The 24,631-nt window shown below is 33.9% G+C and overlaps 1 protein-coding gene across 2 annotated transcripts in view; it reads right to left on the bottom strand.

Moving 5' to 3' along the window:
- Positions 1-24,424, bottom strand: part of LOC128162899 (disintegrin and metalloproteinase domain-containing protein unc-71-like) — a 46,829-nt gene extending 22,405 nt beyond the window's left edge. For both annotated transcript variants that reach the window (XM_052826305.1, XM_052826306.1), the window contains exons 1-10: positions 24,246-24,424; positions 20,117-20,253; positions 19,923-20,005; positions 12,782-12,848; positions 9,741-9,823; positions 7,569-7,629; positions 4,878-4,932; positions 4,432-4,517; positions 3,434-3,502; positions 3,046-3,117 (exon numbers count right to left, since the gene is read on the bottom strand). In XM_052826305.1, the coding sequence (XP_052682265.1) occupies positions 3,046-3,117; positions 3,434-3,502; positions 4,432-4,517; positions 4,878-4,932; positions 7,569-7,629; positions 9,741-9,823; positions 12,782-12,848; positions 19,923-20,005; positions 20,117-20,253; positions 24,246-24,330 (798 nt within the window). In that variant the 5' untranslated portion in view covers positions 24,331-24,424. The remainder of the gene's footprint in view (positions 1-3,045; positions 3,118-3,433; positions 3,503-4,431; positions 4,518-4,877; positions 4,933-7,568; positions 7,630-9,740; positions 9,824-12,781; positions 12,849-19,922; positions 20,006-20,116; positions 20,254-24,245) is intronic.
- Between the last annotated feature and the right edge of the window lie 207 nt (positions 24,425-24,631).

Raw genomic sequence — 24,631 nt, 5'->3', positions numbered from 1 at the left:
TTCTACTCTCTTTTTCCATTCACTGCATGTATGCCATTTGTTAAATGCATTTATTTTTTACAAAAACTTATCTTTTTACATATATTCATTTATAGCATGTATTCATTCATTAAATGTAATCATTTATAACTTGTATTTTTTTTAACGTAGTCCGTTATAGCAGGCATTCATTTATTTAAAGCATTCCATTGTTAAATCTATTCATTAGAATATACATTTCATTTTGTCAGGCGTTGCATTTTTTGTAGCATGTATAGATTTTGATTATGACTTCACATTCATAGGACTCAGATTTTATCTGGTATATATACAGATTTTGTTTATGATTTCACATTCATAGGACTCAGATTTTATCTAGTATATATACAGATTTTGTTTATGACTTCACATTCATAGGACTCAGATTTTATCTAGTATATATACAGATTTCGTTTATGACTTCACATTCACAGGACTCAGATTTTATTTAGTATATATACAGATTTTGTTTATGACTTCACATTCACAGGACTCAGATTTTATCTAGTATATATACAGATTTTGTTTATGACTTCACATTCATAGGACTCGGATGTTATCTAGTATATATACAGATTTCGTTAATGACTTCACATTCATAGGACTCGGATGTTATCTAGTATATATACAGATTTTGTTTATGACTTCACATTCATAGGACTCAGATTTTATCTAGTATATATACAGATTTTGTTTATGACTTCACATTCACAGGACTCAGATTTTATCTAGTATATATACAGATTTTGTTTATGACTTCACATTCATAGGACTCGGATGTTATCTAGTATATATACAGATTTCGTTTATGACTTCACATTCATAGGACTCGGATGTTATCTATACTCTGTCCCAAGATATTTTGGATTCACGTTTGGCTTAATTGTTTGATATTTATAAATACCTCAGGATCCAAACGATGTTCATTCAAAAGTATGAAAAATTTCCAAGATTTCTCAGTCAAAACGCCCCTGTTAGCTTATCAGGTTTCAATACAATGCTAAAAAATGTGATGTCTACGGAGATTTTGCATTGCAGCAAGCCCGGATGATAACGTTGAAATATTGCGCGATGTATTCCGAGTGTATTCCGAATGGAGAAAAGATGTAAACATTCCCCATTATAAATCTCCGTAAGGAATCTGTTTTCGTTCCTGTGAATTTTTCCGAGTGAAAGATGATAATGTGTCAATGAAATTATCTTGGAAAATATCCCTTTCAACTATTTCAATTGCACTTCTTTCACAGGTAAGTGTATTTTTATTAAAAATCGTCCAAACGTGAATCCAAAATATCTTGGGACAGAGTATAGAATATATACAGATTTTGTTTATGACTTCACATTCATAGGACTCAGATTTTATCTAGTATATATACAGATTTTGTTTGGACTGACCAGTTTATATGACTGTACTGGCACGGTACCAGTTATCGGCTGAAATTTAACGTTTTCTTTTCGTATTTCCTTATTTTTTGATAACAATTGACATACTTAAAATGGTGAACTCCTTATTTATCCATCTGTTAAATTATATCATTATTTAGAACCCCAAAACATCTTGTTTTGCGATTTTAGAACACCCAAAATTTGCCGAGTTTTCACGATTTAATGTACCAGTTATCGGCTTCGTGAAAATAACATAGTAAAATCCCTTTACATGTTGATTTCATACTCTGCAAAATGTAATTTGAATTATGCCCCTTGTAAGGTCAGACTAAAGGTGGTAGGGGTTGTGATACATAAACAAGCCACATAAAATTATTCCTTTGTTATCATACGGTAATACACAAAGTCGTTGACTATTCAATACATAATTGTGCAATCAGGCGTTAAACTGTGCTATGAATCTCTCGGAATTTAGTGAATTTCTTTTGTTTATGCATGTTACATGTATTGATATTTATGTCAAATCAAAGAAGGGATATAATAACGTATTACAAAGAGGTAATACATGTATACAGATTTTGTTTGGACAAGTACACAGATTTTGTTTGGACATGTAATATACAGTTTTTGGTTGGACATGTATACAGATTTTGTTTGGACATGTAATATACAGATTTTGTTTGGACATTTATACAGATTTTATGTGGACATGTATACAGAGTTATGTGGACATGTATACAGATTTTATGTGGACATGTATACAGATTTTGTTTGGACATGTACACAGATTTTGTTTGGACATGTATACAGATTTTGTTTGGACATTAACACAGATTTTGTTTGGACATGTATACAGATTTTGTTTGGACTTGTATACAGATTTTATGTGGACATGTATACAGATTTTGTTTGGACATGTAATATACAGATTTTATGTGGACATGTATACAGTTTTTGTTTGGACATGTATACAGATTTTGTTTGGACATTAACACAGATTTTGTTTGGACATGTACACAGATTTTATGTGGACATGTACACAGATTTTGTTTGGACATGTATACAGATTTTGTTTGGACATTAACACAGATTTTGTTTGGACATGTATACAGATTTTGTTTGGACATTAACACAGATTTTGTTTGGACATGTATACAGATTTTGTTTGGACATGTATACAGATTTTGTTTGGACATTAACACAGATTTTGTTTGGACATGTATACAGATTTTGTTTGGACTTGTATACAGATTTTGTTTGGACATTAACACAGATTTTGTTTGGACTTGTATACAGATTTTGTTTGGACATGTATACAGATTTTGTTTGGACTTGTATACAGATTTTGTTTGGACATGTATACAGATTTTGTTTGGACTTGTATACAGATTTTGTTTGGACATTAACACAGATTTTGTTTGGACATGTATACAGATTTTGTTTGGACATGTATACAGATTTTGTTTGGACTTGTATACAGATTTTGTTTGGACATGTAATATACAGATTTTGTTTGGATATGTAATATACAGATTTTGTTTGGACAAGTACACAGATTTTGTTTGGACATGTATACAGATGTTGTTTGGACATGTATACAGATTTTGTTTGGACATAAACACAGATTTTGTTTAGACTTACCAAATCTATCATGTTGACTGTCTGTAAGGCATACTCCATGGTCCCTGGGAGGGAAAGGTTTAGTTTGGAGATCTGGAAACCAACAAATATATTTATCATATGTAAAATAACAAATAAATTGTAAAACATGTAAAACATATGTAGGTTGATACATCATTTACTGGTAAGTTGTTAAATAGGTTAACAATTTTAATGCAAACAAACAACCTGGTACTGGTACTTAAGTAATAGATTGACTTACCAATACACTGTCCAGAATAAGCCCTAACTTAGGTGATAGATTGACTTAGCGATACACTGTCCAGAATCAGCACTTAATTAAGCAATAGACTGACTTACAGACACACTGTCCAGAATCAGCACTTAATTAAGCAATAGACTGACTTACAGACACACTGTCCAGAATAAGTCCCAACTTGACCGTCCTCACTTTCTTTTCCTGTTCTGGTTGTTCTGCCTTCAATGATATATTTAGAATTCATGAATTAGTTTTATTATTGTATCACAGTTGTAATATCTTAATATCCACATGTTCTGACTGTTCTGACTGAAATAAAATAACTTTTATTTGCTATGCCTCTATTACATGATTTACAAGATAAAAATGGTTTGCAGTGACTAATTTTCCTGAACAAAAATAGGTTACAAAAGACATATGATGACTAGATTTTGATGATGTATTTCTCGAAGATAACGCTCTTGCAAAAAAAATTCTTGTACAAGAATAAGTGTTGTTTAACAGTTTTATTGCCCTCCAAGAAAAAATTGTATTATACCAGAAAAAGTTATATTGTGATCATGAAACAGTTACGGTACATCGCCCTTGGTTATATACAGTAATACTGGTACCTGCATTTACTGATGTTGAATCAGTTATATTTACATTCCACATAATTTTTGCTTGTAAAGTATGTTGAAAGCTACAGCAGTTACAACACCGAAACATACACAGGGTACTCAAAGGTTAAAATGACAATGACAAGTTTCATTATGATGTTACAAACTGCAACGGCACAAGTGAAAATCAAACTTTACGCTTTTGGCTGTTTCAGTGGCTATTCTATTAAATAAATATGAACTTACCCTTAGGATAAAATAGGAGTTTTAAGGTATAAATCACATTTGTAGACAAGGCAACAAGTTAAAAAATGTAAATATAAGCATTAAATCCTTATTTTTTTAAAGATACAGTCTCATAACTGCAGTGGTGTGTGCATACTAATTTTCACAACACGTTAACACACGTTAATTTATTTGTATGCACACAGCGCTGCAGTTATGAGACTGTATCTTTCAAAAAATAGTGATTCAATGCTTTAATATTAGGTTTCATTGCCCTGATCAAACAGTAATATTGCCCAAAGTTATATAAGTAATATTATGTACCTGCACTGCCCTGATGTAGCTGACCCTCTGTCTGAATTCTGCGGGGTGAAGTTGCTCAAACGGTTTCCACTGTCCAAAATCATTTCCTGTTAAAAGAAATCCCATCCGTTACATCTATACTGTATTTGTATAATAAACAAGACTTATCCATAGAGTAAGCATTTAACCCTCCCATTCTCTTCCCGATACAAATTCATAAACTCTACAAATGCAGGTTATTGTTCATTTTTTTTATCTTCAATAGATTTAATGCATATAAATTAGCCTTTTTTTCCAAAGTGAACTGATTTTTTTTAAATTTCTTATATTGAGCTTTGTGTTTGTAAAATTAATTATATCAAAACTAAATGAAGATAAACAACATATCAGAACATAGTTTACCAACCAATTTCAATTGTTACTGTTGTCTTGACTTTGCTGGCAATTCTCGGTACATGTGTACTTACCACAATTCTGCAAAACCTCTTTCGTTGCCTTGAATACCAAATGAGGATGTCGGGTCTGTAAAATCAAAGGGATTTATTCACTTAAGATGCATACACTGTAAACCAACCTTAATCACTCATTACTCATGGAATGTTTTGGGGCAACTTTATTTCAACAAGTAAAAGCATGAAGGGAGTGCTTCAGGATGAGAAATTATAGATGTTAATATTGGCAAAGTTTTGTTGCACACATTTAAAAGTTGGGGTAAAGTATATAAACAGAGGCTTATACATGTCAACATGGTCACTATTCAAAGGGTGAATGTTCTGTGAAATCCTCATTATTTGTAGTGACACAATTATCCTGGACTTTAAGGGCACCCCTTACCCATAAATCTACAAGAGCACCCCTTACCAATAAATCTACATGGGCACCCCTTACCAATAAATCTACATGGGCACCCCAACCCTTAAATCTACATGGGCACTCTAACCCATAAATCTACATGGGCACCCCTTACCCATAAATCTACATGGGCACCCATTACCAACAAATCTACATGGGTACCCCTTACCCATAAATCTACAAGGGCACCCCTTACCCATTAATCTACATGGGCACCCCCTACCCATAAATCTACAGTGCTGCTATCCTGAAAGTTGACAAGGATAGGATAGGATAGGATGTAGGATGCACGATACATGATAGAAATATAAAAGTTAAGTTCTATTCTATCCTATCCTATCCTATCCTGCATCCTGTAGCCAATCAGATTCGAGTATAAATTTTAGAGCTATTTTGCGAAACGAAAATTGGCTTAACAATGTATTTTCAATGTCAATTTAATGTTTCACAAGTTAAACCATTTAAGAATAGTTATTGTATCAAGAACGCGGTGCATAACATTGATGCGCGCTAAAATGTCGGCGCTACATCTTTGTCAATTCGTACGCAAGTACGGAGTTACTGCGAGAATTCGATGCAACATTTAACAACGTCAGATATAGATTTCTGTATTTACTTCATTTAAAGTCTGCAAAGTAATAAAAGCTTGAAATTATAAACGACCAATTCGGCGTTTTTAAAGATAAACATGTATTCAAGAAACAGACATTGCTTCACGTTTCATATAATTTCTTCGATGCCCAAAAACAGGGACGCATGTTTCTATCCGATATTAAGCTGAACATATCGAATTAATAAATGTTAGCTAGCAATAAATGCTTAAGAATTTATACTTTCTAGCAATAAATGCTTAAGAATTTATACTTTAAAAATAACTCCGCGTGGTTTAACTATAAACAATATAAACTTCCTAAAGGAATTATTTATTTCCAGATCAAGTTTACATTTATCGCCGAACGAATCGCTCCAATAATGATAATTACGCTCAGTTATATGTGATAAGAAAATAATTTGATTAAAAAATGTGACTAAACAGTTCCTCAATGAGTGCATCGAAGTTATTTATCTGTTTTTTTTTATGAATAAATATAATAAAATCAAAAATCGAATCGCTTACCTGTTTGTTTACGTTATTGTGTCCATCCCGCGTACGATTTAATTTTATCATAGCACAGGTAAGTAAGTTATCCCACTCGAAGAATATTTGGTTATAAGATTTAATTATTCATTCTGAGTACTACATTAATTGATAAAAACATTTAATTCTTAAATTTCGTTTCATTTAACTTGCATTCCTATATTTTGAAGGTATGGGATAGGATAGGATAGGATAGAGCTTATTTGCAGGATAGGATGCAGGATACAGGATATAGAATAGGACAATAGTTTTGTCCACTTTCAATATAGCAGCACTGTATATGGGCACTCCTTACCCATAAATCTACATGGGCACATTAACCCATAAATCTACATGGGCACCCCTTACCTATAAATCTACATGGACACCCTAACCCATAAATCTACATGGGAACCCATAACTCATCAATCTACATTCTTAATGACAAACTTGATCTTTATTCATAATATTATACGAAAAAGTAATCAAAATTACAAACTCCCTCAAACCTACAAAAGACTGAAATCCAATTTAATCAAGTTAAACTGATAACACAGTTTTGTATGGTACCTACCCCAAGGTCTCCCATTTTACTGATATTTGTATGGTACATACCCCAAGGTCTCCCATTTTACTGATATTTGTATGGTACATACCCCAAGGTCTCCCATTTTACTGATATTTGTATGGTACATACCCCAAGGTCTCCCATTTTACTGATATTTGTATGGTACATACCCCAAGGTCTCCCATTTTACTGATATTTGTATGGTACCTACCCCTAGGTCTCCCATTTAACTCATATTTGTATGGTAACTACCCCAAGGTCTCCCATTTAACTCATATTTGTATGGTAACTATCCCAAGGTCTCCCATTTTACTGATATTTGTATGGTACCTACCCCTAGGTCTCCCATTTAACTCATATTTGTATGGTAACTACCCCAAGGTCTCCCATTTTACTGATATTTGTATGGTACCTACCCCTAGGTCTCCCATTTAACTCATATTTGTATGGTAACTACCCCAAGGTCTCCCATTTTACTGATATTTGTATGGTACCTACCCCTAGGTCTCCCATTTAACTCATATTTGTATGGTAACTACCCCAAGGTCTCCCATTTAACTCATATTTGTATGGTAACTACCCCAAGGTCTCCCATTTAACTGATATTTGTATGGTACCTACCCCGAGGTCTCCCAGCAATGGGTGAATGATGTATGTCACATTGTTCAAGTTGATGATTCCCCTAAAACAATTAAAGACACAAGTCACTTTAACAGTAAAAAATACATTAATACAAGACAAGACATAGACAGGAATTAAGCATTTTTATAAACAATGACCCAGAACTTGCTAAAATGACCTTGGATCAAGATCATGACACACCTTTAGGTCATAAGTAAACTTGTGTGAAATAAGTACTTTTAATGTTTCTACAAGAAAAGATATAAACCAGACACAATTTTTCCACTTTTCATGCCTGTGACCTTGACCTAGCTTAAATGACTTTTGGTCAAGGTCATGACACACCCTCAGGTAATAAGCAAGATTTGTATGAAGTAAGAACTTTAAAAGTTTATCCATTAAAAATATATGGATCAACAAGAATTTTGCACTTCTCCTGCCAGTGATCTTGACTTTGCACAAGTGACCTTGGGTCAAGGTCATGACATACCATCAGGTCATAAGCAATCTTTGTGTGAAGTAAAAACTTCCAATGTTTATCCATTAAAAAGATATAGACCAGACACAAATTTTGCACAGACAGACAGACAGACAGACAGACGGATGGACGGACAGACAAGGTGATTCCTATTTACCCCCCCCCCTTTTAAATAATAAATGGACATTACAATGAAATGTAATACTTACACATGGGCATTACAATGAAATGTAACACTGGCAAATGGACATTACAATTAAATATAGCACAGTTGCAAGGACATTCCAACAAAATATTACACTAATGCAGTGACATTACAATGGAATGTAACGCTGCTTCCTAGGACTAGGTTAATCAATATTTTTGAGACAGATCTATATTGATATCTAATAATGTTTAGAGCTACAACTAGACCAGTTATTTTATTTTAACCCTAACCCTGCTTGTTAAAGGGACCTCCATCTTCATGCAGCTATAAATACTGGGTCAATCCAAGATCAATGATGAATTAATGTGATCTAATGTCCATCTCTTGGTACACATTGTCCAAGGTCAGTCTTATACATAGGGGTATTGTTAATTGAGGCTTTCAGATGATATATAAGGGAGATGCCCTGATATTGGTAACACATTAATATTTACTTAATTAATATACTGTGGTACACCTCTGTGATATAATTTGGAGCATTAAGCCTTCAGATTTTCCTCTATTAGTTCCCAGTGCTTTGGTTAAGAGCTTACACCATCTGTGTAGACAATTAATCTCCTATCTCCACCAAGTTCACATTCTGAAGATAACTTGATGAAACGCCAGCACTTTTATCCAACTATTACAAACTTCAAAGTAGTCCCTGCCCCTGCTGACTTCTAAGCAGTGTTAACACGGCCTCAGAGGGGAGAGAGGATGTGTTTACTTTGAGAACCAAGCAACTGATCAAGGAGTACAATCAGAGCCATATAGTTCATGTAGTTATCAAGGAAACTTTCTATTCTTCAGCACATCTCTGATTATTATCCTTAGCTCAAATTAAATAAGAATTTTAAAAACATTAGAATTAAGAAGTTCATTCACACTCCTTCTACTGCAACAATAACACAAACATTTTACCTTCTTGGGACAGACACAATTTGACTTAAAATTTTCAAATTTTATTTTTCCATTTTCAACATATATAATGATAAATATAGAAGTTAATAATGCTACGTCAAAATTTGAAAGTCAGATATCAAGTTATAAGCAAGATACAGAGTTCATAATTCTTTGTTTTGTAAACAAAATTCGATTATTGTTATTGTTTACTTATATGTTGCATTGGTGTAAGTTTCAATCAAATGTAATGTTCTTTTGTTGATAACAGTATTTATGAAGATATTGAATCTGTTTAAATTGTTTTGTAAACAACCATAAGACTTGAGCTTTGTTTACATAACAATCAATACTTACCTCCGATCTCCCTTGTAACTTGACTTTAACATTCAATATTTTGGCCAATCATTAAAAATGCACCAGTGAATACATAAAAATTAAAAATAAAATTTTTGATCTCAAATTGTGTGTAAGTCCGCAAAAGTATCTAACCCTAACCCCTAACCCTGTTCTTATATATACCGTGTAACCATAGTTTCATTATCATTAACAATTTTCCTTTATTTTTCTGTGACGATCTTCTTAACAGTTTGACCTTTGACCATACCTTATTCCGTTACAGGTGCTGACGGCTACGCTTGACCATCCGTCACGCTTCACTTCCCCCTGATAGTAGCAGTGTTCCACAGTCTGTAAATAAATCACACCATTGTTACTGTAGTAACCATACATATAATACAGCTAGAACCATTCCAGGATCTATGTGTACACTTGTACAGAGTTAAAAGCCACTAGTTTTGTAGGAGTGTACTTGTATTTATTGAAATAATTTGCATACATTTAATTTTTTTTTATATATCAAAATAAAATATGTGTTTAGATACTTTGAACTTATGATAAATTATTTAACTAGTGTATGAAAGGTTCATTGTGGCAAACCACGACCAAGATCCTCTCCCATCTGGCCGTGGCTGTATGAGGCAAGAATATCTTGTTGTTCACTAAGATACTGACCCAAGCAAAGTCGGAAATTAACCTTTGATGTGACCTTTCATCATCCAATCACAGTTTACGCAGAAAATTTTGTTTTTGCTAATGCAGTAGGAGCGCACTGTGTAATAGCTACAGATGACACATGAATATCAGCTTTATGATACTTTGTGTTAAAGCATCGATGAGTAGGAGAGAGCTACGCAGACACTGGATCATGGCTTAAGAAGATAATGAAAGGTTATAAGCAACTGACATAATATTTATAGTACATGTTTATTTACAATATAATCAAACTATACATCATATATAACTTAGCACTGACTTTTTTTTAAATCTCCATTCTGCATTGAAACAAAAGTATTATCTTGTTTTTCTGAGCTAAGAACTTAGAAGTCTGACAGTTTTAAGAGTCTTTAACAGCCACTCAGAAATCTGTAGTCTTTTTCCCCCTCTTGTTCGCTGTGCAGGCTTTCTGCCTGATCTTAACTTTAAGTGTTCTCAGATGCCGAGTTTGATCATATTCAACAAAGAGATTTGAATGTTTGTGGAACCCTGCCAGGAGACAAACACTCGAGTGATGCCTTCAACATGTGGCAATTGCATTCCAAACAAGAAATTAATGGAAAGCAAAAAACTAAATGAATGCTAACTTTTTCATTAATTCATTACAAAATTCCAATAATTCATGTGTGAAATCCAAAAGCATGCTTCTTTTTTCATTACTTCATTACAAAAACTCCAATAATCATTCATGTATGAAATCTGAAAAGCAGGGTTACATTTTCCTGAGCTCATTACAAAGACTCAGAGAGTCAACTATATGTGGCTTTCTTTCTCCTGAGGCACTGTATAACACTTCACCGTATAATTACTAATCATATCTTTCATTGAGAATTTTGAAGAAAAAAAGTTTTAAGGACGGCGGATCCAATTCACTTCTACAATAGTGATTATAATGAAAATTTTATCTGAGGTAGAGCTACTAAAGATATATTCAAATCAATCAAAAAATAACATGAAAATCGAATTTGATTTTTTCTAGGGACCATTTCAAAGAATGTTTGTATGTCTTCTTTTTTTCAATTGAATATAATGGGGAAAAGCATTCTTGTGAGAGAGAAAAATAATAAAAAAAAAAATTCTGCAATAGAGACTATCCAAATTGAAATATGACACTTATATGATGATTTTGAATTAATATCATTTAAAAAAGGACCATGTCATCGACTTCGTTTTTAAGAGGGCACATGCCAGAGTGCGGTGTGACGTAATTTTCCTTCAATTTTTCATGAGAAGTACTGCACAAACTCTAAGAAAAAGATCATGTACATTATTTCGAGGTTGATTTATAAAACAAAACAACTATCAGAGTGTGTTAAACATTTGTGTAAGAAAAAATACTTCAAAACTTAAGCACAGGGGTGGTTTTACTGTATTTTCAGTAGAAGTATTGAACGGATTGAAATATAAATGATTTGTTCACTGGCTCAAACTCTGTTAACTAGCCTATGTATATGGTTATCATTAACTTGAGTTAATATAAAAATCACTACAGTACTTGACATCCCCTGAAGAAAATTTGGGCATGTTAAATAATGTTGAAAAGCGTATTTTAGCCTGTTAAATTATAGCAAGATCATACATAGTACATAATATAGTGCATACATGCACTACATAAATAGAGTATTGATGACACTGAACAGCTATGTATTGTGTCATAAGCAATTTTTCATTGAGTTTTAGTGATTGTGACATAATATTGAGAATTAAATGTTCATAACAATCACTCCTCCCTGCGCAATATATCTGCACAAATGGAATCATAACAATCACTCCTCCCTACGCAATATATCTGCACAAATGGAATCATAACAATCACTCCTCCCTACGCAATATATCTGCACAAATGGAATCATAACAATCACTCCTCCCTACGCAATATATCTGCACAAATGGAATTGGGTCCGTCGTCCTTAATAGTTAAATGAAATTTCTGGTTTGAACAAGTTCAATGCTTAAAATGCTTAAACACTAAACAAAGATGTAACCATTGAAAATTTGTTACTAATGTAAACATGGTATATAAAATAACACTGTTTTCATTCTCCATTTATCATTCATAGAGTCAGGAATTATGTTAAAAAAGTAAAACCAGGATTCAACTTCTTAACAAGAACATTTATAAACATTATCATGATTACATTGATTATGTTCTCAGGTAATTATAGTAAAAGAGATTAATTACAAGATGTACTCAGGTAATTATAGTAAATGAAAAAACTGGACTTACTTACTCAGGTCATGTAGTCAATGAGATAACTGGACTTACACAGGTAATTGTAGTAAATGAGATAACTGGACTTACTCAGGTAATTGTAGTAAATGAGATTACTTGATGTACTCAGGTAAATGTAGTGAATGAAACTAGCTTGATGTACTCTGCTAATTGTAGTCAATGAGATTACTTGGTGTACTCAGGTAATTGTTACAAAAGTAAATGAGATAACTGGATGTACTCAGGTAATTGTAGCAAATGAGATAACTGGATGTACTCAGGTAATTGTAGTAAAAGAGATAACTGGACTTACTCAAGTAATTGTAGTAAAAGAGATAACTGGACTTACTCAAGTAATTGTAGTAAATGAGATTACTGACCTTGGAGATGATTTGTTGATTTTTGGTCAAGAAATGTTTAACACTGATTCCATTAGACAACAAGGCACTGAAAATATAAGTATAGTAACAATAAAGAATAAAAAAATGGATAATTAAACACTGTTAAATATTAATATCTATAGTAACAATAAATCAAGTGTGGTAAAAAAACCCATGAGAAAACTGTACACTGACTTAATGTCTAACAAGCAAATGTGTTGAGGGTAAGTCACAGGCATCTCTTAATAAGTCACAGTGATCTCTAAATAAGTCACAGGCATCTCTTAATAAGTCACAGTGATCTCTAAATAAGTCACAGGCATCTCTTAATAAGTCACAGGCATCTCTTAATAAGTCACATACATCTCTTAATAAGTCACAGTGATCTCTAAATAAGTCACAGGCATCTCTTAATAAGTCACAGGCATCTCTTAATAAGTCACAGTGATCTCTAAATAAGTCACAGGCATCTCTTAATAAGTCACAGGCATCTCTTAATAAGTCACAGTGATCTCTAAATAAGTCACAGGCATCTCTTAATAAGTCACAGGCATCTCTTAATAAGTCACAGTGATCTCTAAATAAGTCACAGGCATCTCTTAATAAGTCACAGGCATCTCTAAATAAGTCACAGGCATCTCTTAATAAGTCACAGTGATCTCTAAATAAGTCACAGGCATCTCTTAATAAGTCACAGTGATCTCTAAATAAGTCACAGGCATCTCTTAATAAGTCACAGTGATCTCTTAATAAGTCACAGGCATCTCTTAATAAGTCACAGTGATCTCTAAATAAGTCACAGGCATCTCTTAATAAGTCACAGTGATCTCTAAATAAGTCACAGGCATCTCTTAATAAGTCACAGTGATCTCTAAATAAGTCACAGGCATCTCTTAATAAGTCACAGTGATCTCTAAATAAGACACAGGCATCTCTTAATAAGTCACAGTGATCTCTAAATAAGTCACAGGCATCTCTTAATAAGTCACAGTGATCTCTAAATAAGTCACAGGCATCTCTTAATAAGTCACAGTGATCTCTAAATAAGTCACAGGCATCTCTTAATAAGTCACAGTGATCTCTAAATAAGTCACATACATCTCTCAACATGACACAAATGTCTCTAAATAAGTCAACTGCATAAAATCATAAACATCTCTGAATAGGTCACATTTATCTCTAAAGAAGTCTAATATATTTTTAAATAAGCCCCATGTAATTATAAACATGATAAATAATTTACATGTATCTCTATATAAGTCAATGTATATCTAAGTAAGTCACATGCACCTCTAAGTTTCATGCAGGAGACAGAGAGAGATGAGTGTCTTGGTTGAAGAAGACAGTGGTACAACACCAGACAGTTATATAACAGTCTCACCCGTTTCTCTGTAGTTTGATTTTGTGGTACAACACCAGACAATTATATAACAGTCTAACCTGTTTCTCTGTAGTTTGATTTTGTGGTACAACACCAGACAATTATATAACAGTCTAACCTGTTTCTCTGTAGTTTGATTTTGTGGTACAACACCAGACAATTATATAACAGTCTAACCTGTTTCTCTGTAGTTTGATTTTGTGGTACAACACCAGACAATTATATAACAGTCTCACCCGTTTCTCTGTAGTTTGATTTTGTGGTACAACACCAGACAGTTATATATAACAGTGTCACCTGTTTCTCTGTAGTTTGACTTTGTGGTACAACACCAGACAGTTATATAACAGTCTCACCTGTTTCTCTGTAGTTTGACTTTGTGGTACAACACCAGACAGTTATATAACAGTCTCACCCGTTTCTCTGTAGTTTGATTTTGTGGTACAACACTAGACAGTTATATAACAGTCTCACCTGTTTCTCTGTAGTTTGATTTTGTGGTACAACACCAGACAATTATATAACAGTCTAACCTGTTTCTCTGTAGTTTGATTTTGTGGTACAACACCAGACAGTTATATAACAGTCTCACCTGTTTCTCTGTAGTTTGATTTTGTGGTACAACACCAGACAATTATATAACAGTCTAACCTGTTTCTCTGTAGTTTGATTTTGTGGTACAACACCAGACAATTATATAACAGTCTCACCCGTTTCTCTGTAGTTTGATTTTGTGGTACAACACCAGACAGTTATATATAACAGTGTCACCTGTTTCTCTGTAGTTTGACTTTGTGGTACAACACCAGACAGTTATATAACAGTCTCACCTGTTTCTCTGTAGATTGATTTTGTGGTACAACACCAGACAGTTATATAACAGTCTCACCTGTTTCTCTGTAGTTTGTTTTGTGGTACATATAACAGTCTCACCTGTTTCTCTGTAGTTTGATTTTGTGGTACAACACCAGACAGTTATATAACAGTCTCACCTGTTTCTCTGTAGTTTGATTTTGTGGTACAACACCAGACAGTTATATAACAGTCTCACCTGTTTCTCTGTAGTTTGATTCTGTGGTACAACACCAGACAATTATATAACAGTCTCACCCGTTTCTCTGTAGTTTGATTTTGTGGTACAACACCAGACAGTTATATAACAGTCTCACCTGTTTCTCTGTAGTTTGACTTTGTGGTACAACACCAGACAGTTATATGACAGTCTCACCTGTTTCTCTGTAGTTTGACTTTGTGGTACAACACCAGACAGTTATATAACAGTCTCACCTGTTTCTCTGTAGTTTGATTTTGTGGTACAACACCAGACAATTATATAACAGTCTAACCTGTTTCTCTGTAGTTTGATTTTGTGGTACAACACCAGACAGTTATATAACAGTCTCACCTGTTTCTCTGTAGTTTGATTTTGTGGTACAACACCAGACAATTATATAACAGTCTAACCTGTTTCTCTGTAGTTTGATTTTGTGGTACAACACCAGACAATTATATAACAGTCTCACCCGTTTCTCTGTAGTTTGATTTTGTGGTACAACACCAGACAGTTATATATAACAGTGTCACCTGTTTCTCTGTAGTTTGACTTTGTGGTACAACACCAGACAGTTATATAACAGTCTCACCTGTTTCTCTGTAGTTTGATTTTGTGGTACAACACCAGACAATTATATAACAGTCTAACCTGTTTCTCTGTAGTTTGATTTTGTGGTACAACACCAGACAATTATATAACAGTCTCACCTGTTTCTCTGTAGTTTGATTTTGTGGTACAACACTAGACAGTTATATAACAGTCTCACCTGTTTCTCTGTAGTTTGATTTTGTGGTACAACACTAGACAGTTATATAACAGTCTAACCTGTTTCTCTGTAGTTTGATTTTGTGGTACAACACCAGACAATTATATAACAGTCTCACCTGTTTCTCTGTAGTTTGATTTTGTGGTACAACACCAGACAGTTATATGACAGTCTCACCTGTTTCTCTGTAGTTTGATTTTGTGGTACAACACCAGACAATTATATAACAGTCTAACCTGTTTCTCTGTAGTTTGATTTTGTGGTACAACACCAGACAATTATATAACAGTCTCACCCGTTTCTCTGTAGTTTGATTTTGTGGTACAACACTAGACAGTTATATAACAGTCTCACCCGTTTCTCTGTAGTTTGATTTTGTGGTACAACACCAGACAGTTATATGACAGTCTCACCTGTTTCTCTGTAGTTTGATTTTGTGGTACAACACCAGACAGTTATATAACAGTCTCACCTGTTTCTCTGTAGTTTGATTTTGTGGTACAACACCAGACAGTTATATGACAGTCTCACCTGTTTCTCTGTAGTTTGATTTTGTGGTACAACACCAGACAGTTATATAACAGTCTCACCCGTTTCTCTGTAGTTTGATTTTGTGGTACAACACTAGACAGTTATATAACAGTCTCACCTGTTTCTCTGTAGTTTGATTTTGTGGTACAACACTAGACAGTTATATAACAGTCTCACCTGTTTCTCTGTAGTTTGATTTTGTGGTACAACACTAGACAGTTATATAACAGTCTCACCTGTTTCTCTGTAGTTTGATTTTGTGGTACAACACCAGACAATTATATAACAGTCTCACCTGTTTCTCTGTAGTTTGATTTTGTGGTACAACACTAGACAGTTATATAACAGTCTCACCTGTTTCTCTGTAGTTTGATTTTGTGGTACAACACTAGACAGTTATATAACAGTCTAACCTGTTTCTCTGTAGTTTGATTTTGTGGTACAACACCAGACAATTATATAACAGTCTCACCTGTTTCTCTGTAGTTTGATTTTGTGGTACAACACCAGACAGTTATATGACAGTCTCACCTGTTTCTCTGTAGTTTGATTTTGTGGTACAACACCAGACAATTATATAACAGTCTCACCTGTTTCTCTGTAGTTTGATTTTGTGGTACAACACCAGACAATTATATAACAGTCTCACCCGTTTCTCTGTAGTTTGATTTTGTGGTACAACACTAGACAGTTATATAACAGTCTCACCCGTTTCTCTGTAGTTTGATTTTGTGGTACAACACCAGACAGTTATATAACAGTCTCACCTGTTTCTCTGTAGTTTGACTTTGTGGTACAACACCAGACAGTTATATGACAGTCTCACCTGTTTCTCTGTAGTTTGACTTTGTGGTACAACACCAGACAGTTATATAACAGTCTCACCTGTTTCTCTGTAGTTTGATTTTGTGGTACAACACCAGACAATTATATAACAGTCTAACCTGTTTCTCTGTAGTTTGATTTTGTGGTACAACACCAGACAGTTATATAACAGTCTCACCTGTTTCTCTGTAGTTTGATTTTGTGGTACAACACCAGACAATTATATAACAGTCTAACCTGTTTCTCTGTAGTTTGATTTTGTGGTACAACACCAGACAATTATATAACAGTCTCACCCGTTTCTCTGTAGTTTGATTTTGTGGTACAACACCAGACAGTTATATATAACAGTGTCACCTGTTTCTCTGTAGTTTGACTTTGTGGTACAACACCAGACAGTTATATAACAGTCTCACCTGTTTCTCTGTAGTTTGATTTTGTGGTACAACACCAGACAATTATATAACAGTCTAACCTGTTTCTCTGTAGTTTGATTTTGTGGTACAACACCAGACAATTATATAACAGTCTCACCTGTTTCTCTGTAGTTTGATTTTGTGGTACAACACTAGACAGTTATATAACAGTCTCACCTGTTTCTCTGTAGTTTGATTTTGTGGTACAACACTAGACAGTTATATAACAGTCTAACCTGTTTCTCTGTAGTTTGATTTTGTGGTACAACACCAGACAATTATATAACAGTCTCACCTGTTTCTCTGTAGTTTGATTTTGTGGTACAACACCAGACAGTTATATGACAGTCTCACCTGTTTCTCTGTAGTTTGATTTTGTGGTACAACACCAGACAATTATATAACAGTCTAACCTGTTTCTCTGTAGTTTGATTTTGTGGTACAACACCAGACAATTATATAACAGTCTCACCCGTTTCTCTGTAGTTTGATTTTGTGGTACAACACTAGACAGTTATATAACAGTCTCACCCGTTTCTCTGTAGTTTGATTTTGTGGTACAACACCAGACAGTTATATGACAGTCTCACCTGTTTCTCTGTAGTTTGATTTTGTGGTACAACACCAGACAGTTATATAACAGTCTCACCTGTTTCTCTGTAGTTTGATTTTGTGGTACAACACCAGACAGTTATATGACAGTCTCACCTGTTTCTCTGTAGTTTGATTTTGTGGTACAACACCAGACAGTTATATAACAGTCTCACCCGTTTCTCTGTAGTTTGATTTTGTGGTACAACACTAGACAGTTATATAACAGTCTCACCTGTTTCTCTGTAGTTTGATTTTGTGGTACAACACTAGACAGTTATATAACAGTCTCACCTGTTTCTCTGTAGTTTGATTTTGTGGTACAACACTAGACAGTTATATAACAGTCTCACCTGTTTCTCTGTAGTTTGATTTTGTGGTACAACACCAGACAATTATATAACAGTCTCACCTGTTTCTCTGTAGTTTGATTTTGTGGTACAACACTAGACAGTTATATAACAGTCTCACCTGTTTCTCTGTAGTTTGATTTTGTGGTACAACACTAGACAGTTATATAACAGTCTAACCTGTTTCTCTGTAGTTTGATTTTGTGGTACAACACCAGACAATTATATAACAGTCTCACCTGTTTCTCTGTAGTTTGATTTTGTGGTACAACACCAGACAGTTATATGACAGTCTCACCTGTTTCTCTGTAGTTTGATTTTGTGGTACAACACCAGACAATTATATAACAGTCTCACCTGTTTCTCTGTAGTTTGATTTTGTGGTACAACACCAGACAATTATATAACAGTCTCACCCGTTTCTCTGTAGTTTGATTTTGTGGTACAACACTAGACAGTTATATAACAGTCTCACCCGTTTCTCTGTAGTTTGATTTTGTGGTACAACACCAGACAGTTATATGACAGTCTCACCTGTTTCTCTGTAGTTTGATTTTGTGGTACAACACCAGACAGTTATATAACAGTGTCACCCGTTTCTCTGTAGTTTGATTTTGTGGTACAACACCAGACAGTTATATAACAGTCTCACCTGTTCCTCTGTAGTATGATTTTGTGGTACAACACTAGACAGTTATATAACAGTCTCACCTGTTTCTCTGTAGTTTGTTTTGTGGTACATATAACAGTCTCACCTGTTTCTCTGTAGTTTGATTTTGTGGTACAACACCAGACAGTTATATAACAGTCTCACCTGTTTCTCTGTAGTTTGATTTTGTGGTACAACACCAGACAGTTATATAACAGTCTCACCTGTTTCTCTGTAGTTTGATTCTGTGGTACAACACCAGACAATTATATAACAGTCTCACCCGTTTCTCTGTAGTTTGATTTTGTGGTACAACACCAGACAGTTATATAACAGTCTCACCTGTTTCTCTGTAGTTTGACTTTGTGGTACAACACCAGACAGTTATATGACAGTCTCACCTGTTTCTCTGTAGTTTGACTTTGTGGTACAACACCAGACAGTTATATAACAGTCTCACCTGTTTCTCTGTAGTTTGACTTTGTGGTACAACACCAGACAGTTATATGACAGTCTCACCTGTTTCTCTGTAGTTTGATTTTGTGGTACAACACTAGACAGTTATATAACAGTCTCACCTGTTTCTCTGTAGTTTGATTTTGTGGGTCTGTTCATCCACCACCAGCTGAAACGTCACTTGATCCAGATGTTCATATGTTCCCTACATCAAGCATATTCAGTTTGTTCATTTTTTGATCGTATATTATAACATTTAAACAGAAACAATAAACTCATGAATATTCATGAATATCATCGATTTCTCTATACTCACATGGTGTCCAATTTTAGATTCCCGAGTTGATATCCCAGTTGCCATTCCTTTGGCTACGACACGCTTTGGAAAAATGATTTCATACGGGAGTGGAATGTTGGCAGGAATTTGTTTAAGGAGCTGAACATAGTCATATCCTGAAAAGAATAAAACAAATGAAATAACTTAAAGGTGCTTAAATACCATAAATACAGTCAAACTTCGTTATCTCGAACTAGATGGGACTGTTTGAAAACTTCGAGATATCCGAGTATTCGAGATATCGAGGGTAAAAAAACTTTAAAAAATAAGTGGTTGAAACTTAAAAATCTTTTTGACATATCCATTGTATTCGAGATATTGGTGTTCGAGATATCGAAGTTCAACTGTATGATGAAATGATTGTAAACATGGTGAAAGAGGGATGTTACAGTAATAAAAAGACGAATGGTATTATCATAGGCATCGGAACCGGGAGGGCTCACGGCTGTGGGGGGGGGGGGGGGGGGGGGGTGGTTTGACCTAACCATTAGGAACATAGCATCAGGGAGGGTTCAGCCCCCCCCCCCCCCCCCCTTTCTCGCAGCAAACAAAATATACCTTAAAAAGATTGAATTATTAATAGTGATATTAAAAATTGGAGTCATAGTAGGTAAACTAGCCTCCCCCTTCATCCCACCCACCCCGGGTAACTAAGTTATAACATGATAATATGATAACTGGTTAACTTTATATTAATTAAGTTATAACCATGTTAACTAACCAAGTTATCTAGGTCTCAATGCCCTCAGTTTTACAGCACAATTACCATATTTACAAAAACGTGTATCTCCACATATCAAAAGTGAAAAAATACTGCAAAAGTTGTTTTTCTTTATTTCCATTCTATTTGATTAATCACTACCAGTATATGTATGTATTGTTATTACACTAAGAAAAATTTGAATAATGTGCATGTTGTGTATTACTACATTGTACCAGCAATAAATTGTTTGTACCAGCTATATTGTGTACATTGTACCAGCATTAACATTATTAAAAGTGTTTGTACCAGCTATATTGTGTACATTGTACTAGCAATAAATTGTTTGTACCAGCTATATTGTGTACATTGTACCAGCATTAACATGATTAAATTGTTTGTACCAGCTATATTGTGTACATTGTACCAGCAATAAAAGTGTTTGTACCAGCTATATTGTGTACATTGTACCAGCATTAACATGATTAAATTGTTTGTACCAGCTATATTGTGTACATTGTACCAGCATTAACATGATTAAAAGTGTTTGTACCAGCTATATTGTGTACATTGTACCAGCAATAAATTGTTTGTACCAGCTATATTGTGTACATTGTACCAGCATTAACATGATTAAATTGTTTGTACCAACTATATTGTGTACATTGTACCAGCAATAAATTGTTTGTACCAGCTATATTGTGTACATTGTACCAGCATTAACATGATTAAAGTGTTTGTACCAGCTATATTGTGTACATTGTACCAGCATTAACATGATTAAATTGTTTGTACCAGCTATATTGTGTACATTGTACCAGCATTAACATGATTAAATTGTTTGTACCAGCTATATTGTGAACATTGTACCAGCATTAACATGATTAAAGTGTTTGTACCAGCTATATTGTGTACATTGTACCATCATTAACATGATTAAATTGTTTGTACCAGCTATATTGTGTACATTGTACCAGCATTAACATGATTAAAATTGTTTGTACCAGCTATATTGTGTACATTGTACCATCATTAACATGATTAAAAGTGTTTGTACCAGCTATATTGTGTACATTGTACCAGCATTAACATGATTAAAAGTGTTTGTACCAGCTATATTGTGTACATTGACATGTTGTACCGGCAATACTATGTACATTGTACCAGCTTTAACATGAGGCCTATAAAAAAAAATTGTGTGTTTAGGGTAACACTGATGAAAAAATTAGGTTAGGTAGGTCAAGATTTTTTTTATTTTATCAGATTTTTTTCTGCATGAATCCTAAGAATGTTTGTTTGTGTCATCTTCAAAAACAGACTTTTTAATAGAAATAATATAAACTTCACAATCGGATAAAAACATCTAAAAATGGTAGGATCTGAGCGTTTTTGTAGGTTAGGCCTAACAAAAAAATAGGTTTGTTTCCGCTTTCCCGACCGACCCTAACTTAAACCCGCCGACACAAACAAAATTTTTCCTAGTTTTTTTCCGTAAATTTCCGTTTTTATCCGTTTTTCGTTAAAATTTTGTTTTTTATCTGATAAAAAATTTATTGTCCTCTAAATTTAAGTCATAAAAACGCTTGTAGAAGTTATTTAGATGTCATCAGTGTTGTGTAGATGTTTGTTATTTTCAAATAGATCATAATCACAGCTTATTATCAAAACAATATAAGTTGTAATTGATTGGTTGTGAACTATTTGACTGTTCTAAAAATGGTATATCCAGGTAAACAGTAAAAACCTGTAAGAGAAATGAAAAGTCACAAAGTGTCTTTAAATCAATTTTATTTCATGTAATAGAATATTTATAATGCACTCTGACCACTGTTCCTTGCATCTAACAAGGTCTAGCCAGTGTATTCGCCATTACATGACCAGTCACCTGTTGATTCGCCGTGTGGTCAATGTTGATTTTCGGTGTCAGAAGCATGCACTGTCCTGTCAGACTTCACAGTTTATGAGTATAAGAAGATAAGCAATAATTATCATTTGATTAAAAAATTATTAATTTACTTTATGTCCCATTATGTCGTAATTAGTTTGCATACAGATGGACACTTTAAAAATAGACCGATCATTTGTATGACTTGATAATGACCATAAACAACTTATACAGACGTTTCATCACAATTTTATTTTATGATAATCAAATAATTGGATTAATTATCAATTAAGTAAATACCGTTGTTGGTTGTTCTCATTTAGATTCACAAATGTATGTTATTACTTTAAACGAATTGAATACACTATGTAAGCATGCATAATATACACAGATGCATGTTACACACGAAAACTGGCATTGTAATGAAATCAGGCTTATTTTCAAAACAGGCTTATTTTTTGAGGAATTTTCAGTGCAAGAAATAGGTTGCTTAATTTTAAAACCAGCTCATTATCAAATCCGGCTAATTTTCAAGGTTTAAGGGTATATTGTGCAGCATTTTAATGAATAATCCACCTTTTACATGTTGGATTTTGTAATTCATACATCTCTATCAATAGCATGAATAATGGATGCATTATCTTATTAGTATGAAAATGTTTAGCATGTATCACATTAGAAAACTAAATTAAATTGCATCAAACATGTCAAAGGTATTGATTACATGAATGACATGGTTTATAAAATCACTGTTACATCGAAAGAGTAATTTAGCCTGCATCAAGGCTTTGTTTACATTAATGGCATGCTGTTTAATAAAATCCCTGTAAAATCATCCATGACCTCATAACAATATCAGATCAGACAGAGTCCAGTGTACAGACACTGGCTTCAGATTCTGTATTGATTCAATATTCATTTTTGCCCATCATGCAAGTCTGAATGAACATGATTAAGTTTCCTATTCGAATAGGCCCAAGAAATTAGTACTTTAATATATAGAATATAAAGACTATATATACATGTTATGGCGATTTATACAACTGTTTTTAAAAATGCTAGAACTGTAACATGTGTAATAGCTAAACACAAATGGGGTTGTGTAGAAAAAAAAACATAGTTAACAAATTCGGTACCCCTGAAAAAATCCCCCTAGGTACCAATCTTTAAACGGTTTTTTTTTCTTTACAATTCCCGTGATTTAAGTGCATAATTACTATGATGTACCCACTTTTTTTAACGATGCTTTTTTACACAAGCCCTTGTGGCTGAAACAACACAATTATGCTTCGGTATGTTCGGCAAGAAAACTTTCTGATAATTTATGCAATACTGTTTCACATTGAATTGTCAAAATACAAAACATGTTTTGAACATGTAGAAGAGAGTGATGTTTTTCGTTAAAATCTACCACCCCCTCGGCCGAGTTAGCGGCACCATTGTATTCACAGACAACCAGTGACTCATCTCCAACATTTCAAAAATAGCGAAAATCGATGACAATAGAAAACCTCAAAACTCACCGATCTTCTCTGCTTTAGCGACATAATCCACACCGATAATACACAATATCACATGGAGAACACAAAGGACATTGATAGTCCCCATCTCGTATATTTGGTGTTAGCTCCACTACATCATAAAATCTTGTATTTACATCTTTCGCTTTACATCTCCTGTTAAAATGCTTTAAACATCTGCGTCACTGTGACGCTTGATATGCACAGAATGGTAGACAACTCTTACAGGTTTTCCTTTCTTTCTTCTGTCTATTTTTTGGTGTGTGTGTGTGTGGTTTTTTTTTTTGGGGGGGGGGGGGGGGGTGACTTTTTCATTTTGTAGTACACAGGCGCTTCATATTGAACTGAGACATGTAATTTTACTTATTCAAACACAAAACAACATGGGG

The sequence above is a fragment of the Crassostrea angulata genome, chromosome 9 (assembly GCF_025612915.1).
Source record: "Crassostrea angulata isolate pt1a10 chromosome 9, ASM2561291v2, whole genome shotgun sequence".
Classification (NCBI taxonomy): Eukaryota; Metazoa; Mollusca; class Bivalvia; order Ostreida; family Ostreidae; genus Magallana; species Magallana angulata.
This window is presented reverse-complemented; position numbering and strand designations above follow the sequence as displayed.